The sequence below is a fragment of the Mesocricetus auratus genome, unplaced genomic scaffold (genome assembly GCF_017639785.1).
Source record: "Mesocricetus auratus isolate SY011 unplaced genomic scaffold, BCM_Maur_2.0 Super-Scaffold_100018, whole genome shotgun sequence".
Classification (NCBI taxonomy): domain Eukaryota; kingdom Metazoa; phylum Chordata; class Mammalia; order Rodentia; family Cricetidae; genus Mesocricetus; species Mesocricetus auratus.
Window position 1 is genome coordinate 30982363 of NW_024429199.1, and position 17427 is coordinate 30999789.

At 41.9% G+C, this 17427-nt stretch overlaps 1 protein-coding gene across 4 annotated transcripts in view; it reads left to right on the forward strand.

Annotated features, from left to right (window-relative positions):
- Positions 1-7747: 7747 nt before the first annotated feature.
- Positions 7748-17427, forward strand: part of Adgrg6 (adhesion G protein-coupled receptor G6) — a 126956-nt gene continuing 117276 nt past the window's right edge. For 3 of the 4 annotated variants that reach the window (XM_013126847.3, XM_021224404.2, XM_040728159.1), the window contains exons 1-2: positions 7748-8081; positions 16755-16855. In XM_013126847.3, coding sequence (XP_012982301.1) covers positions 8080-8081; positions 16755-16855 — 103 coding nt within the window. In that variant the 5' untranslated portion in view covers positions 7748-8079. Of the gene's footprint in view, positions 8206-16754; positions 16856-17427 lie in introns of all 4 variants that reach the window. The other variant, XM_040728158.1, reaches the window with a different exon arrangement.

The following is a 17427-nucleotide window of genomic DNA, read 5'->3' on the forward strand; positions in this document are numbered from 1 at the left end:
TGTTATTCTTATTTTTATCCAGTCTACATATCTCTCCTAACTTCAAGGACTAGGCCTGCAACAGATATTATAACAACCTTAACAGGAAAGAGAATCAAAAAAAAAGTCTGTTTTGGGATTATTTAAAGAATAAGGAATGATAGAGAAACAGCAAGTGTGCACAGAGAACAGAAAGAAAAAACTCCTGAGCCCAAGCCCATGTTCTGGGTGGATAAATAAAGGTTTACCTTAATAGGTCTATAAAATCCATATGAACTTTTTGGTATGTGCAATTACATGTGATAGATTAACAAGCAACTGAAGATGTGTGGATCTAATGTTGATTAGCTATAGATTAGTAACACTTAGAAGGCAGCTTCTCTCTCACTATTTCAGTGGGTAAACACTGTTATTAGACTAAAATGTAAGAAATAGCACTACTGCCGGGCGGTGGTGGCACACGCCTTTAATACCAGCACTCGGGAGGCAGAGGCAGGCGTATCTCTGTGAGTTCGAGGCCAGGCTGGACCGACAGCCTCCAAAACAATACAGAGAAACCTTGTCTCGTAAAACCAAAAAAAAAAAAAAAAAAAAGAAATAGCACTACTAAATGTTCACATAACAGAATGACTGCAAAATACCGTTACAGTTAATGGAAGAATCCATTTTCAAACTGATTTCTCCAAACTGATATTTTAGATCAAATGAAACAAAATAAAACAGGGTTAGGTTCCTTGTATAGGGATTCAGATAATTTACATTTACACAATTACCTGAGATTTCTGACAGTTACACCAAAACACTTGAGCCTACAGTGACGGACCAGCTGACACAAAGTTAGAGTATTATTACAGTAATTCAGTGCTTAGCCTACTGTGATTCTACTAATTAGTTTTAAATGTGAACTTGTCACAACTTAGACTCACCTAAGAAGAGATCCTGGTTTGAGGAATGCCTATATCATGTTTGCCTATGGAAATTGTCTTGCTTATTTAATTGATATAAGAGGGCCCGGCCTATTGTGGGTGGCAGCATTCCTTATATAGGTGATCCTAAACTGTATAAGAAAGTCAAATGAGAAAAAAAATCTCATGGCCATTCAGGAAGCAGGATCTTCCACAGAGCTTCACCTATCCTTCATTCTGTGATTCTTTGGCTCTGAAGTAAGTTCCTCACTCAGGGGTAATGCTGTTTGTAGTGGCAAGCAGCCTTCAAGTTCCTGCCTTCAGTTCCTTTACTGATGGACTGTGATCCGGAATTGTAAGTCATTTTCTCTCCTAAGTTACTCTTGACTAGAATGTTTCACAACAATAGAAATGAAGGTACATCAGGTATATAGACCCATTTTAAATTTCAATTTCTTATTTTCAAAGTGGGAGTACTAATTATATACAGAAAATTTAATGTTGTGAATTTATAATATTTCTGAGAGACTAATCCCTCCCCACTCATTTTCCCCTTCTTTCTTCTCAGTCAATCTTACAACTGGTGTATACAGAAAGGAGGAAGGATGGGAGGGAGAGAGGGAGGGGGAGGGAGGGAAGGAGGGAGGGAGGGAAGGAAGGAAGGAAGGAGGGAGGAGCGAGGGAGGGAGGGAGAGAGGAAGGAAGGAAGGAGAGGTTGGAGTAGTGGTTTTTGAGATCTGAGATCTGAGTGACTCCCAAAAGTCGTGAACCTGCTCTCCTGCCTCAGAGAGAGACTCATTGATGAGTCAAGGTTTTTAGGGGCTAGAATGATTAAAACAGCCATGGGTCATCAGGGAATTGCTAGAAAACCTGACGAGCCCCACTGCCATACTGGACCAATTACTAGGGACTGGTCAGGTTGATATCCGTGGATGCAGACAAGGCAATTAATAGCATTCTTCCTTCTTCCTTTCTGGAGAAAGAAATAAGCTTGGTGAAAAGGGAGGAGATAAATTGATTACAAAAGAATGGAAGATCCAGAAATTTCTAGTTGGGTTTGAATATTTACAAGTTAAGATATATGTCTTAAGAAATTTCACTTATGAAAAAAGTACACACAACACACACTCACACTCACACAGCACCAGTTTATTATGGCTATTTCTGCTGCTTTTTTACATTTCTTCTCAAAAGAGTCAACAGGAGCTGAGATTTATATATGAGTTATACCCAGTATAGGGGAGGCAAGAACCTCATAGTTACGGTGTGTAAACCACTTTGAATACTTAGCACTGATGTCGGTTTACTTGGAGATGGGAAGAGAAAATCAGGCACATAGTAAAAAGCCGGGCATCAAATGGTTAAAATAAAAACCAGGGCTATGAACACTGAGTGAGGAAGACATGGACGTGATCACTGCCTTCACATATGTGAAAGACTCATTGTGAGGGGCAGAATGTCCCTGCTGTGAATGGATGTTAAAGACAGGAATGCTGAAGTCAATCAATAGGAAAAGGAAGTTTCTCACAGCCAAATGTTCATCGGCATTAAGGATTTGCACAGATGTCCAAAATTCCTTTTGTCTGGAATGCCGTCAGACGGTTACTGAATGCAGAGGAATGTAGTCCTGGCACTTTGAGTTTGAGGATGATATGACATGTGGAGCAGGCGGTGCAAATGATATCACCCCGTTCCAGGAAACCCCTGAGTGTTCTATGTCCTTAGTTGATTGAATCTGATTGAAACAGACTCAATGGTGATCTTTGCTTTGCAAATCCGGGTAAACTGCAGAAGTTCACAGTGATGGCAAACTGTACAGTCAAGTTTTAACTTGGGCCTTATTGCATTAAAAGACTGCTCTTTGCCTCACACACTGTTTCCCTCACATGCCGTTCCAACAGGAGAGAACAATTCCTTCTTGTGGGAAGAGATTTCAAAACGTACAGATAATCCTAATATACTGGCCAATAGCCAGGACAGGCACACTGGAATATTTTTGCCATGACTCACATTTTCTTTGCAGAAAACTTCAATTCATGAATTTTGTAGTAACACATAATAGCTACATCTCTGTTTCCTAGAATAATGTTTAATGTGGTGGTTAAGTTAACTTGGTTTGGTCAGGCGCTCAGATATTTGGTTAGATATCATTTTGGATATGCCTAAGATGTTGGTTTGAGGATGAGATGAGCATTTAATTCAGTTTTTTTTGCATTACATTGTCTAGATTCGTCAGTGTTCAAAATGGAAAATTTTCCTTATTTTACTCGTGTGTGTGTGTGTGTGTGTGTGTGTGTGTGTGTGTGTTACATTTTCCTTATTGTGGTGGTTTGAATGACAATAGCCCACATAAGTATATAGGGAGCGACACTATTGGGAGATGTGGCCTTGTTGGAGTAGGTGTAGCCTTGTTGGAGGAAGTGTCACTGAGGGTGGGCTTTGAGGTTTCAGAACTTCTAGCCAGGCCCAGGCTCTCTCTCTCTCTCTCTCTCTCTCTCTCTCTCTCTCTCTCTCTCTCTCTCTCTCTCTCTCTCTCTCTGTCTTTGTCTCTCTCTCTCTCCCCACTGCTGCATGTAGAACTTTTTGCTCCTTCTCCAGAACCACATCTACCTGTATGCTACAAAGGTTCCTGCCATGATGGTGACGAACAAAACCTCTGAACGTGTCAGTAGCCCCCATTTAAAAGATTTCTTTTATAAGAGTTGGCATGGTCATGGTGTCTCTTTACAATAGAAACCCTGTTGGGGGGAAGTCCTGTCCATTTGTCAATAAAGCACTGCTGGCCTATAGGGAATCAAGATAGGTGGGACTAGGAGTCCAGGAGGACGCTGGGAAGGAGAAACACAGGAGAATTAACATGTAACACCATGGGGTAGGAAGCCCGGAACTATTCTCCGGTAAGAGAAATACTTAGATGAACAATTATGGGGTAATTAGTTAAGTCAGAGCTAGCCAGTAAGAAACAAGCAAGGCCAACAGCTTCATAATTAATATAGCCTTCTGTGTGTTTATTTGGGACTGATGCAGCTCTAGAACCAGGCTGGCGGGAAGGCTTCTCTCAAAGAAAAGCTTCTCTTTACAAAACCCTAACTAACACAATTATTCATTTACCTTTTGAAGGACAGAAGACGATTGCTATGTGGTTTCACTGTGTGGAGAATGTAGTGAATACAGTGTGCAGACACTCAAAGAAGAAGCGAGCAGGATGATGTTTGCCAGAGGTTGTGGATTAGTGGAAATGGGGAGCTGTCCATCAAAGGGGATAATATTTCAGTCAGTAGGAACGCCTTCCCCTACCCACACAGAGGAACTGAGGCTAGCCTCAAACTCACCACGGCTGGTATTAAATTCTCCGTTCTCTTGAGCTCAGCCTCACAAGTGCTAGGATTGCAGGTGTACACCCCCACTCCTGACTGGGAATCTATTTTTTAGATCATTTGCAAAACAGAGACTATAATCAATAATAATTGTGTTATTTTAAAATTATCAAGAAAATTAAAAACGTGTCATGTTGGGGGGAAGTCCTGTGCATTTGTCAATAAAACTGCTGGCCAATAGGAATCTAGATAGGTGGGACTAGGAGTCCAGGAGAACTTTGGGAAGGAAAAAACATGGAGAGTCGAGATGCAACGCCATGGGGTCGGAAGCCCGGAAACTTCTCCGGTAAGAGACATACTTAGATTAACAATTATGGGGTAATTAGTTAAGTCAGAGCTAGCCAGTAAGAAACAAGCAAGGCCAACAGCTTCATAATTAATATAGCCTCCTTTGTGTTTATTTGGGACTGATGCGGCTCTAGAACCAGGCTGGCGGGAAGGCTTCTCACAAGGAAAAGCTTCCTTTTACAGTGTCACCACATAAAAGGTACATAAATCAGGTCCGAGATATGTTATTTAGCCAAATTATTCCACATTATACACATGAAATATTACATTGCACTCCATAAATATTTATAGTTTGCCAATAAAATAATCTTAACAAAATTTGCTTAAAAATCATTGGCCTCTGACTGATTAACTGAACAGTGACTAACTTCCTTCAGGCAAGAAGGGATTCAGCCAGCACACTGCAACTCCCAGAGTCTGCTGGTTTACCGTACAGATGCTGGGCCCACGCCTCCATAGCTGTGTGAGCTAATTCCTTGAAAGCAGTCTCCGTATACACATGCATACCTCTGGACGGTTCTCATTTTGAAGAGCACTGGCTCCTGCAACTCCTTCTGTGTCTTCCTTCGCTCTTTGTTTCATGATTACTTTCAGCTTGAAAATTCTATGAGTACATAGGCCCAGTTAAGACAAACAAGGCTGCTGCAGGTTCATGACTGCACTAACTGTGTTGTCTTAGACCTCCCCTCTGTTTTCTGCCTCTTAAATTGTTTCCTCCTTCTCTTCCACAGTGTTCTCTGAGTCTTAGAAGTGATAATACGTACACATTGTTCAGGACTGAGCACTCATCTCTAACTTATTCTCAGTACCTTGCACAGCCATGAATGTCTGCATTCACCACTAGTCTGCAAAATTCATCACTGGAAAAAAAAAAGAGGGTTCTCTGATACAGGATGAGAGTAGCATTTGTCTATGGATATCAACATAAACATTTAGAATGCAGTTTGATATTATGTCAGTTTAGTTAAACAGCAGTGTTAAGTTCTCTTCTAGGGTCTATGACCTCAGTAGAGGGTTTTTGACCAAGTTTACAGGACCAGACACGGATTCTTTCTATAGAGCAGGCCACAAACCCCATCACAGTGTTGTTAATCCCATAGCAGTAATGCCGCTATTGTGTAAGTCAGCAACTCCTGTCAGAAGAAGGTTGGTCTCCCACCAATAGACATACATGGATGGAGGAAGAACTCAGGACGCACACTACCACTAGCTCAGGAAACACTGCCTCTAACTGCTGAATTCTTTGATATTGATCAGATCAAGGAGTGGGGAGTCATTGCTTTTAATTGTGACCCTCCAATGGACAGTTTGAATCCAATAGTCACACAGATGGCAGTGGTTAAACTAAAGGGGGGTCACAAAACCAACCCAAAAGTCACGAATCTGGGCATGTAAAAGGGGCTAGGGTCGATAGGGATGAAAGGGAGATAAGAGAAGACTAGGAGCCGGGCATTTAATTCCAGCACTCTGTGAGTTCGAGGCCAGCCTGGTCTACAGAGTGAGTTCCAGGACAGCCTCCAAAACAATACAGAGAAACCCTGTCTCTAAAAAACAAACAAAAAAAAAAAAAAAAGGGAAGAAGAAGACGAGGGAAAGCAAAATAGACTTCCGTAACCCGAACACTTCATGGAAAAGCTTCCAGGTAGAACTTCTTCCGGTCAAGCCTTCAGCAGCAAGCAGCGTTAACTCTTGTTTGATTACAGTCTTGAGGTATACAGGGAGCTATCCTGCACCCAGATTCTAGGCCCACGAAATTTTGAAATGGTGTTGTTTTGAAAAGTTCTGGTGGGACATTAAATATATCCTTGGGACAATCTTGGTGTCACATAAGTGGGCTTGAACTGAGAGTCTGTGGGCCTGAGGCTCGAGCCCTGGTCTTTTCTAAATAGTTTGTTCAGATTTTGCCTCCCTACGTCTCATTTTTTTCCCTACCAAAAAGGATCTCAGATTTTCTTAAATGGAGCAGTTCAAGTCTCTATTAACTCTACTGTTTTTTTATTATTAAAATAAATACTGATAAAAATCACAAGCATACACACCAGACCAGAAGTAGTCTGGATTGCTGGCGGCCTTCCAGCTTCCTCTTTCTTTGCCTGTAACTGTCTGTCCTCAAATCCTGTTTTACCTCTTTCCTCCCTACCCCAACCCTTTTCTAGGTGATCAAGGTTAATCTACTTTTATGGCATTTGTATGTGGTCCCTTACAACGCAAGCGGGACTGTTCTGCTTTGAGTCTGTTTCCAAGTATGGAAAGGCCATCTCTAGTGTTCAGTGAATTTACTGTGAGGAGGCACAGTGTGAAGAACCCTCTGTCTAAGCACTTCCCCCCCTTTTAGCAAGTGGGTGTGCCCACGTCCCCTGCAAAGCAGATTCCCTGCAGAAGTACTGCCCAACAGTCATCCTGCTTGGCTTCCCTTAGTGAGTAGCTGTATTTGCATTGGTAAATTAATCCCATTCAAAAAGAAAAGAAAAAGAAAAATAAAAAGTATATCGCCCCAAACCACCTCCCAAGCCTCCTCCATTCCCATTTTCCCTTCCTTTCTCCTTTCTTTCTTCCTTCCTCTTCCTTCCTTCCTTTCTTTCTTTCTTTCTTTCTTTCTTTCTTTCTTTCTTTCTTTCTTTCTTTCTTTCTTTCTTTCTTTCTTTCTTTCTTTCTTTCTTTCTTTCTTTCTTTCTTTCTTTCTTTCTCCTTCTTGCTTTTTGTAAGGGAAGGAGACTCGGGAAGAAGGAAGCGGAGAGCTAAAAAAGAGAAAAGGGGCGGCCCGGGTGCTTGTCTGCAGGCAGAGCAGATGCCCACTTGCGCGCCTGCATTCCAACCTCCTCTCCCTCACCCAGGCTCTGCGGGGCTCGGCGCTCGCGGCAGGCGGGTGACCTCGGGGTCAGCGGGGTCCCCTCCCCAGAGCTGCGCCTGGCCTTGCGCCAGTCTCCCACCCCCGCCGCCCGCGCAGGTCCCGCCCCGCGTGGCGACTTCTCTCTTTCCCTCTGCCCTAGGGTGGCCGGCCCTGGGTGGGGCAGCTGCTCCTTCAGGACTGTCCTCTGCCTAGGACCGCCTAGAGCGGGGGCCACCCCGGAGGTTGCGCGGAGCCGCACCTGAGCCCAGGGGGAAACCGAGGCTGGCCGACGGCACGCCGCAGGCTCTGGACCCTGCGGGTCGAACCGTTCCAGCCCCGCAGGCTTGGACCGCCCGCCACCCGGCTCTGCTCGCCAGAGCCCTTGGCCCCAACTGTTAGGAAAGTTCTGCGCCGGGCGGAACCTGCCGCCGTCAGCCGCGCCCCTGCGCGCGGGACCCGCTCTTGAACTCCGCGGCGCGCGCCCCGGGGTCCACCTTGCGCCGCCCCGCGCGCAGCCGAGGAGCAGCTGCCGGGAAACCCTATGAAGTCTCCAGAAAGGGCGTGACGAAGGGTCCTGCGGGCGCGGTCCCGGCTGCCCGGGTTCCCCTTCGGTGGAGCTCGCCCGCAGCAGAGCAAGAGGAGAGGTGGAGGAGGAGGATGAGCGTGCAGCCTCTGGGGACCTCTGCGCCCTAAGGCCAGCATGTAAGTGGCTTCCCAGCTCCGAGCCATTTGCACCTCCATCTGTGTCCCCTTCTCGACCCCGTAGCTCAGCGCTCCCCTGAAAGGTACCAGCTACGGTAACTGAAGCTTCAGCGTGCTCCTCGAGGTACTGGGGACTGGGTATTGGCAAACGGAGCTGGGGCGTATGGGTGCTGCTGGTTTTTTCCCTTTCTCGCTTAGAGAGACAGAGAGAGAAAAAAAGAGAGGTGAACTTCACTCCGAGGCCGTGTAACGCAGAATAAGAAAGGCAGGGCTTCGAGTATGGGGACAACCTGGTTTTGATTCAAATTAAACAAGGACAAACCGACGGTGCAGCTGCTTGCAGGGCCCTCGCGCTGCCAAGCCAGCGCTCCCTGGATCAACACCTGGGGCCTTGGAAGGTACTGCTGAGCTGGGGTTGGCTTTGCGCTGTCCCAGTTGCCAGTAGAAGTCGTTCTTAGATCTCTAAGATATTTAAATGACTTTTCCCCCAAAGGTAACCTCCCCAGCCCTGCGCCTTTTTCTTTGAAGAGCCCAGAAAAAAAAAATGTTCTCGGTGTACCATGTAGATTTAAAAAGTAATTAAGGAACGTGATAGAGGCTTCCTGTAGAATTACAAGAAGGAGGCGTGGAGGAGTGGGTGAGATGGTCAGAGAAAGCTACAAGGTTTTGCTTGGGTGGAATTGCCATGCACGCTGTGAAATTTTCCCAGACACCCGATGAAGAGGCAGCCATGCACACCGCCTGGCCTTCCAGACTGGACAATGGTTCTCACCAGGGCCACACTTATCTCTGAGGCCAACTTAGCAGTTATTCTTTCTCATAGTGTGTAATTTTTCCCTCTGCCGTTTTATCTATTCTTGAGCAGACACCTGACAGACTTTTTTACCCATTTCCGCTAACTTGTTCAGGAGCTACAGAGATTGATACTTTCCTCACTCCACATCTCCATCCTTACTTATTTCCGCTCTTGTTTCCTTTTCCAAGTTAGCGCCCAGCTTGGGTTTTTTTCCTCCCTGCTCTGTCCCCTCCACAACCCCACACACATCTTGAAGGTGGGCGACGGAACAGCACACCAGCTTCACCCTCCATCCTGCCTCTCTGATCTCCGCACTGTGCCTTGTAATAAATACCACTTAATTTTATTAAAACTCCTTGTGAAGTAATGCCACACCTGTGAGTTTTGAGTGTTGCTTATGGCAGTGGAATGGGCGAGCGGAAAACTTGTGAGCATTTGTTGGGGGTTATAGCCAGTCATCTAACATAAGACTCGTTCCCCTATGTAGGCAACAGGTTTGGATCGACTGCTAAGTTTGTTTCCAAGTTAGTTTTCCTGAAAACATTTCCCAGCTCCACACAGGAGATATTTAGGCAGCTTTTCTCCAGCCTCCCTGGGTATCTAGCGCTCATAGGATTAAAAGCAACACACACACACACACACACACACACACACACACACACACACACGCACGCACGCACACACGCGCGCGCACGAACGCCTTTAAAAGTAAAGGATGTGAAACTGATCAACAGATAATGTAACGTTTTCTTGATAATGCAATTAAATTATTAATCCATTTGAATTTGGTGTGATTAAATTTATGACTTCTCAGGGTGGAATCACGATAAGCAATCATCTAAGGCTTTTAACTTTGATTTAAATTTCTTTACCGAATTCTTTTGGTGGAATATTTTTCTGTGTCTTTCAATATCATTATGCATATTTTCTGTGCAATGGTTTGAGATGTTTTGACCCTTTTTGGCTGATGGGCAAGTTAGAACACTTGGAGATAGTGCCAGTCTGCCCAAGGTAAATATTCCTATCATTTTGTTGAAAATGTTGAAATGGTAAACAGAAACTACATTTTTTTTTCAAAATTTAATTGCAGTAAATAAAAATACACAGGCTGCTTAAATGTCTTGGTCGGCTCTTCCTTGGAGAGAACAAACTTGTATGTTGTTACATGCACATTTTGAAATCATAGACTTTATAAATATATTTTGGAGTTGCAACAACCACATGTTTTGCATGCTCTGAGACAGCCAGTAGATTTAGCAAGGCTGGCTCTTGTTGGTCTCACAGAACATGAAGCTACTGTTTCATTTATGGCTTATATAAGTTACATGACATTGTGCCTGTCCAGTGTGAATGGTGAATGAGACTATTGTCTGTTTGCTTTTGGGAAATATTAGAAGTGCATAGTTGTTACTGCCTGACTAAAGTGACACTCTGATTTCTAGAAATAATGATTTGAGAGACATTTCATTTATTTATTAAAAATGAACTGGTGATAATGTCTTCAGACGCAATCATGTTTCTAACTGTCCACATGTCATATAGAATTTACATTTCTGATGAAAGGAGTAGAAGTTTCTAGAGACTACTACTTAGACTAAATAGAAAGTGTGTGTAGTAGTATTTGTAACCAGATGTATATTTCCATGTTTATTCCTAGTTGGATGACATCATTACCTTATTCATGCTTGATGACATTGTGATGCATACTACTTGATGGAAATGACAACATTTAAAGACTGTACCAACTCCAACTAGGAATTCTAGTATGAGTGTGGCAACCTGGAATCATCTTGCCTCCCTTTTACTCAGAGGGAAATTCTTTGGAATGCCTTTAAAGATTATTTTAAAGACCCAGATATAACGAAAGCTTACATGTTTATGATAGAATTGGTTAAAAACACAATCAGAAAGAAAAATATTTATACGGCAATAGAAAAGTATGTATATGACTTGGTCCTGCCAATCCAAATAAAGGAAATCCAAGAGAGACACTTCTGTCATCTGACAGAGATCAAAGCAATGCCACTCACCAGTTTGGGTGACAGCACTGACATGCCCCAGTGGATATTGTGAGTGCATTTAAGTTTTTTTTAAATAATTGTAAGTCTACAAGAAGTTTCAAAGTATATTTTTTTAAAAAAAGAAAATACAAAAGGGGCTGGAAAGATGGCCCAGTACTAAAGAGCTGTACTGCTCTTGAAGATGGCAGCAGTTCAGTTTCTAGCCCTCAGTTAGATGGGAGGATCGTAATGGCCTCTAACTGCAGCTCTAGGGAGTCCAATGCCCTCTTCTGGCCTCCAAGAGCACCTACACACAGGAGCTCATACACACACACATAGACACATACACTTGCATAAAAATGTAAAACAAATAAAATTCAAAGAACAACTGAGTATCCTTTCCCCAAGAGTCATATATTATAAACAATAGTCTCCTTTGTGTGATCATTCCCTATGCACACCTCTCCTACAATTTTGTCTTTTTCAGAATCTTCTGAAATTTAGTTGCCCACACCAACCAAAGTTTAGGGGTTTACTTTTTCATTGAAAATTTTCAAGATAATTTCAGATTCAATTACAGTTGTAAAAATTATAATATGACAATATCTCATATATCCTTGACCAAGTTTTCATTAAGAACATTTTACACAGCCAGGTGATGGTGGCACATGCCTTTAATCTCAACACTCAGGAGGCAGAGGCAGAGGCAGAGGCAGACGGATCTCTGTGAGTTCAAGGCCAGCCTGGTCTACAGAGTGAGTTCCAAGACAGGCTCCAAAGCTACAAAGAAATCCTGTCTTGAAAAAAATGAAAAAAAAACCCAGAATATTTTACACAACTATCGAGCAAAATAAAAATAGGATGTTGATAAATGACAGCTCTCTCTTCCAGTTAATTCAAGACTATCTGTGTATGCACACATGTGTTTATGCCTGTATATAACACCACCCTCTCTGTATTTGCATAAATTCTCATGTTGACTTTATGGTATGAGTCAGTCATACATATTCTTGTTCAAATAAGGCAGGCTTTGTGACGACCTGAACAGTAAGTGCGATTTTTGTAGTGGGGGTAAGCCAATCTAATGAAAGGGTCTGAGTTCAGTAATAGGATAGCACACTCTCTCTTTTACACTTTGCTTAGTCTCAGGAACATGACCTTTCACTGAAAGAAGAAATGCTGTTATAAACAGGCTTGACTACATTAAATTGCCGTTCTTTTTTATCCTGGTAGAATCTCAAGGTGTTCTCTGGCACTTCTGAACACTTTTATGAAAAAGATTTGCCATAGAAACAGTAGGAATATGGTCAAGGAAATGAATTGTTAGTAGAACTAATATTCTGGAAATTCTCTATTAATTTCAGAATGTCTTCACTAACTTCACTTTGATCTCCAAAGGTCTCTGAAATGGGGCTCAAGCATATTGTGTTTTGTAGCCTACTGTTTTAGTATAGGGTGGCAGCAGAGGTAACAGTCCTCACAAAGGACAGCGGGGTTAGAAGCCAGGGAACACAAAGGGTTTGAGTTTTACTATGGATTCTGAAACCTGGCCAAGTAGTTTAATCTCTTATTTTCTCACCTGTGAGGTAATAGGTTTATCTGCAAAGTAAAAATGATTCTTTTCAAATTACACAAGGATATGATTCTGTTTCTTTAAAATACATTTCTTGGGGGCTGGAGAGATGACTCTGTGGCTAGGAGGACTTGCCTCTCTTCCAGAGGACCAGAGTCCAATCCCATCATCTGTATGAGTTGGCTCATAAGCACCTGTAACCCAAGTTCCAGAGCATCCAACACATAACATACCCTCTTCTGACCTCCGTGGGAACCCACATGCACTTGGTATAAACACACAAAGACAGAGAGAGGGACACATAAATAAAGAGAAAAGTAGATCCTGAAAAAATGTTTCTGTTCTCAGATGAACTCTGAGGCCACGATCAAGCCTGTACCGAGTTGAAGTCCCTATTAAGAACCTTAGTAACCCTGCTTGGGATTTTTCCATTCTTCTGAGAAACTTGTTTAAATTTCAGGGATGTATCTTTACTAAGTGATCCCCTGAGAAGACCCACAGTGCTTCCCTTCCCCTGTTCTAAATTTATTTGTTTCTGTTCTTCAGTAAACAGTAAAGTAGATGAAAGTTGGCTTGTCGTATGGTTTATATTACGTTATGAGTGCTTACTCTGTTCTGGCTCCTTTTGTGTCTAAAATGATGGAGTCCTGAGCCCTGGGATGTATCAAGCCCTGGTCTTCATTTGCAGTTATTGCATGATAGGATTGCAGACAGCTTTGGTAAAACAACTCAAGCATCAGTTGTAGAGTCCCTAAATGTGAAAACCTTTTATAGTAAAGGAAAAGTTGCATGGAAAAATAAACAGTGTTTGGTATCCAGGCTAAGGAGCACACTTCTGTTTGAGAGCATGTATGAATTTAACAGAGGGGACATTGCTCACATGTTGATGGAGAATTTCCCTATGACACATAGAGTACGAAGCTGGGAGGGTGACATGTAACTCTTAGAGTCTGGCAACCAACTCTGTTTGTTCTTTTTCATTTTGTTGGACCTCAGTTTCTTCTTCCACGAAAATCATAAGTTAGACATCTTCATGTGGATTTCCAGTTCTCTAAATTTCTTTAAATATGTAATTATTCTTTTATTTTAGAAGCACAGCCTATTCATCCCCAATATGAATGGAGAACACCTCATTCATACAATGTCAATAAGAAACAGGCCCATTCTTCCAAATAAGTGACCTTTCTATGTGACAGACTATCTAACTGCTTCTTGTGTAAGCCCCAGCTGACTGAGCTAGAGGTAGCAGTTCTATGTGGGCAGTAGTCGCCTATTTACAGAAGAGTGACAAGGCTGACAGTTTAAGTGTCTCTGAAAATGCTCATCCCCCAAATCACAGAGTCATCAAAGGAACAAGCTGTAAGCTCTGGTCATTCAAGAATCTGTACCCATTATTATTAACATTATTACTTACTCAAACATGTTCCTCTTAATCGGTAACTGCTTTTCAACTTCAAATATATTGGATGAAAATATCTGAAAACATGTTTTCCATACCAAAACAACAACAGCAGCAGCAGCAGCAACAACAACAGCAACAAAACCCTCTTTGGGTCTTGATCTTGTCTTAGTTTAGAAAGTCCAAATGGACAACTACCTGTACTGGAACTTGTAGAATGTGGAGTACCAGACTGTGATCGGTGATGCAAGCTTCAGGCGCTACATAAAATGTCTTCATTCATAGCAGGCATGAATGAGTTTATCTTGTTCCCAGGTGATCCCCGAAGTGGCTCTGGAGTCATTCGATGGATGCTGGCATAAACAAGGAAACCTATCATCTGCCATTGTTTAAGTGTCTTCCTTTTATTATACAGTGGGTAGAAGAAACATTCACATTAGCATGCCGGGCCTGACAGTAATTATAACGACAGTTGTTATTTATGGAATGCTTGAGGTACCAGGCACTGACTTTTGAAAGCATCATTTATTTTGAAGCTATCAGTCAGTGGTTCTATGGACTAGGTGCACCACTGTTCTTTTCTTTGCAGGGTGACACACAAGTACAACAGGTCAAATAGAATTTGGGCGTTGCAGAGGTCTTAGGTAGCAAACCCAGACCTGTTTTTTTTACTGTAATCCATGTTTCCTTTGATGCAGTGTTGCCTCTTACAAAAAATAATGATTCAAAATGTATTCTTAAGGCAAGTACGGAATCCTTTCATGTATGCTTGTCTTCTGAGTGTTTTCTTGACTTCTCATTTAGTGTCACACACTTTACCAACATAAGCAGACTTTAGGGGTTAGGAAAGTATCTCGTTGTCCTTCTAGAAATAAAATTACTCTCTGATAGTAATTGTAACTTTACTGTCTCTTTGGGTGTTTCAAGCCCTGGAGATTTCTTCTCATTGCTTAGGTCTTGCCTGCCTGCCCTTGCCTCGCCTCAGTACCAGTCCTTTTATGGCCCCTTTCAACAAATGTTTTTTTTAAAAAATATGTATTTGTTTGTTTATGTTATGTATATGAGTGCTTTGTTTTCATCCATACCAGAAGAGGGCACCAAATCTCATTATAGATGGTTGTGAATCACCATGTGGTTGCTGGGAATTGAACTCAGGACCTTTGGAAGAGCAGCCAGTCAATGCTCTTAACTTCTGAGCCATCCTTCCAGCCCCTCAACAAATGGGTTTTATTCTTATTGCATCCTTCACAGGCTTTCCTCTTTTAATGATGCTGACTCAACAAAATCTGTTGTGAGCCATCATAGCATGGAACCTTTCCTTAGTAAATACAGTTTCAAGTTAGATATAACTCTCCTTGTCCATCAAGATGGATTACCAACCAGGTAAAGGCACTTGACACCAAGTCTTATGACCCAAGTGCTTGATCCCTGAGACCCACAGGATAGAAGGGAAAAGTAACTCCCAGAAGTTGTCCTCTGACCTTTATTTGCACATGTGTGCAAGTGTACACAAAAGCAATAAATGAGTGATATTTAAAAACGGAGACTACTGATAACATTGATATACACAAAGACTGAATGTTTTCACCTGCGTGTAATGTTACTTAGTAGTTTCTGAACTACTCGGTGATTAGTAAGCATTTGAAAACAATGACAGATACTGTTGCATATAATGGGCTCATTTTTTTGGAATGTTAATGTTTCAGTGCTTCATTTTAAGGAAAAAAGAGAAATTCAATTTTATTTTAAATATTACCCTTTGACAAGAGATATTATAACATGAAAACATTTTTGTAAGATTTAAAACAATAACCTCCCACAAAAAAAGATCTAAAACAATACAGGGGAGGATAATGCAGTTATGTACATGTTTGCTTGTGCTGCCGAGAAGTTGAAATGGTTTTGTTCCTTAAGGAATTATGCTTTATTTTCTACAGTTACTTGAAATTAAGAAACCACCTACCGTATATGTTCTTGTAAGGAAGATACAAACAAGTGTATGGAAATGCTATATTCTGAAAATATCTCTTACATCCTAAGACATTGGAGTTTCTGCTGGACCACACAGCCAGAGTTAGTAATACACACTGAGGTCACTTAAGACTTAAGGCTGCTACCCTACTGTGTACCCAGCCTGTTTGTTTAACCTGCCTTTAAGAGAACAATGTAAACCCCACCTAACTTGCCTTGGGTTTCCCTTGTAATTAGCTCTCCCCACCTAAGCTAACTCATAGCTGAAATCTTAAATTCTGTGTTCCTCCATGGCCAGGCCCAGGACAATGCATATGTATCATTTGCTGAAAGCAGCAAACACCAGAAATTGATAGCAATTTCCTAAAACCTACCACAAAAGTTGAAAGCCACTGTGTATGGATATTGGTTGATAATGGTTTTTGTTGTCTGGGTCAGTGGAGGTCAGGTGGAGCCTATGACTTAATGTCTTTTAAAACTCTGTTAAAGATTTCTTCCCCTTGTGATGCTTCCTATGCTGTCCAATAGGGGCAGACAAGGTTTGTACTCAGATGCATCGGACATACATACACACAACACAAATGGAGACAGACACAGGGACAGAAACAGACACAGGAACGAGCAGATTCACAAGACAGCCTTTAGGCAGTCACAGAACTCTGCAACCCCTGGATTTCTCTCTCTTTTGCTTGAAGGGGATGATTTAGTCCTCACTAACCTTTAAGTCTCTTCTGAGGACATGGCCGAGAACATTTGCCTCATGCTCCTGAGGCCCTGGGTTCTATGCCTTTAGTATGAAGTTCTTTATTTGAAAACAAGACTAACATTTTATTCTATATTCAGTCCCTGCTGGGAACCACACTTGGCATTATTTGTCCTAATGCCTTACTGAAGGGTACCTGTCCTGATTATGATTTTCTGTTATTAATTGCAGGATGGGTGAGGCACCAGGGATGAGGTGCTGCCATCGGAGATGGAAGCTGAGTGCCCTTCTACTCCCGTTTACTTTATGGATTATGTGTACTCCTTCCTCAGGTAGGACTCTCCTCAAGGCCGGATTAGTAGTGATTTCACTCTGTTTGTTGGAAGTGTGCTTCTTATTGAAACATTGACTTTTGCCAGTTACATTTCCTCCTCATTTCCATCCTTCTAGGGTTTTCTTTGGTCTCTGGGCTCCGTCTTCTCCCTGTTCTGTATGAATTCTATCACCACCATCATTGTTTTGTTTCCTAATGAGTTTACTTTTTTTTAGTCTCTGCTGTCTTCCTTCTCATTTTATTTGTTTATTTAGCCCATAGTGAGTGATGAGATAACTACATAATGGACAGGGAAAACACTGGCTGTTTCTTCTGTTGGATAAACATACTTCCCCTTTCAAGTTTTCATATCATTGTTTATGGAAAATGTAAACTTTGCCATTTTCATAAATCCTGATTTGATTATCTTTTTTCAATATGTATTTTGTAATTTTCAGTGAGGGAATTCTTTGGTTTACAGTTTCTTTAGATTATCTGGTATGAAAATGTTCATTTTATTTATAGTTTTTTAAAATAATTAAAACGTTGATTTTCTTGTAATTGAAGTTTTTCTTAACCTTTGAAATAAGA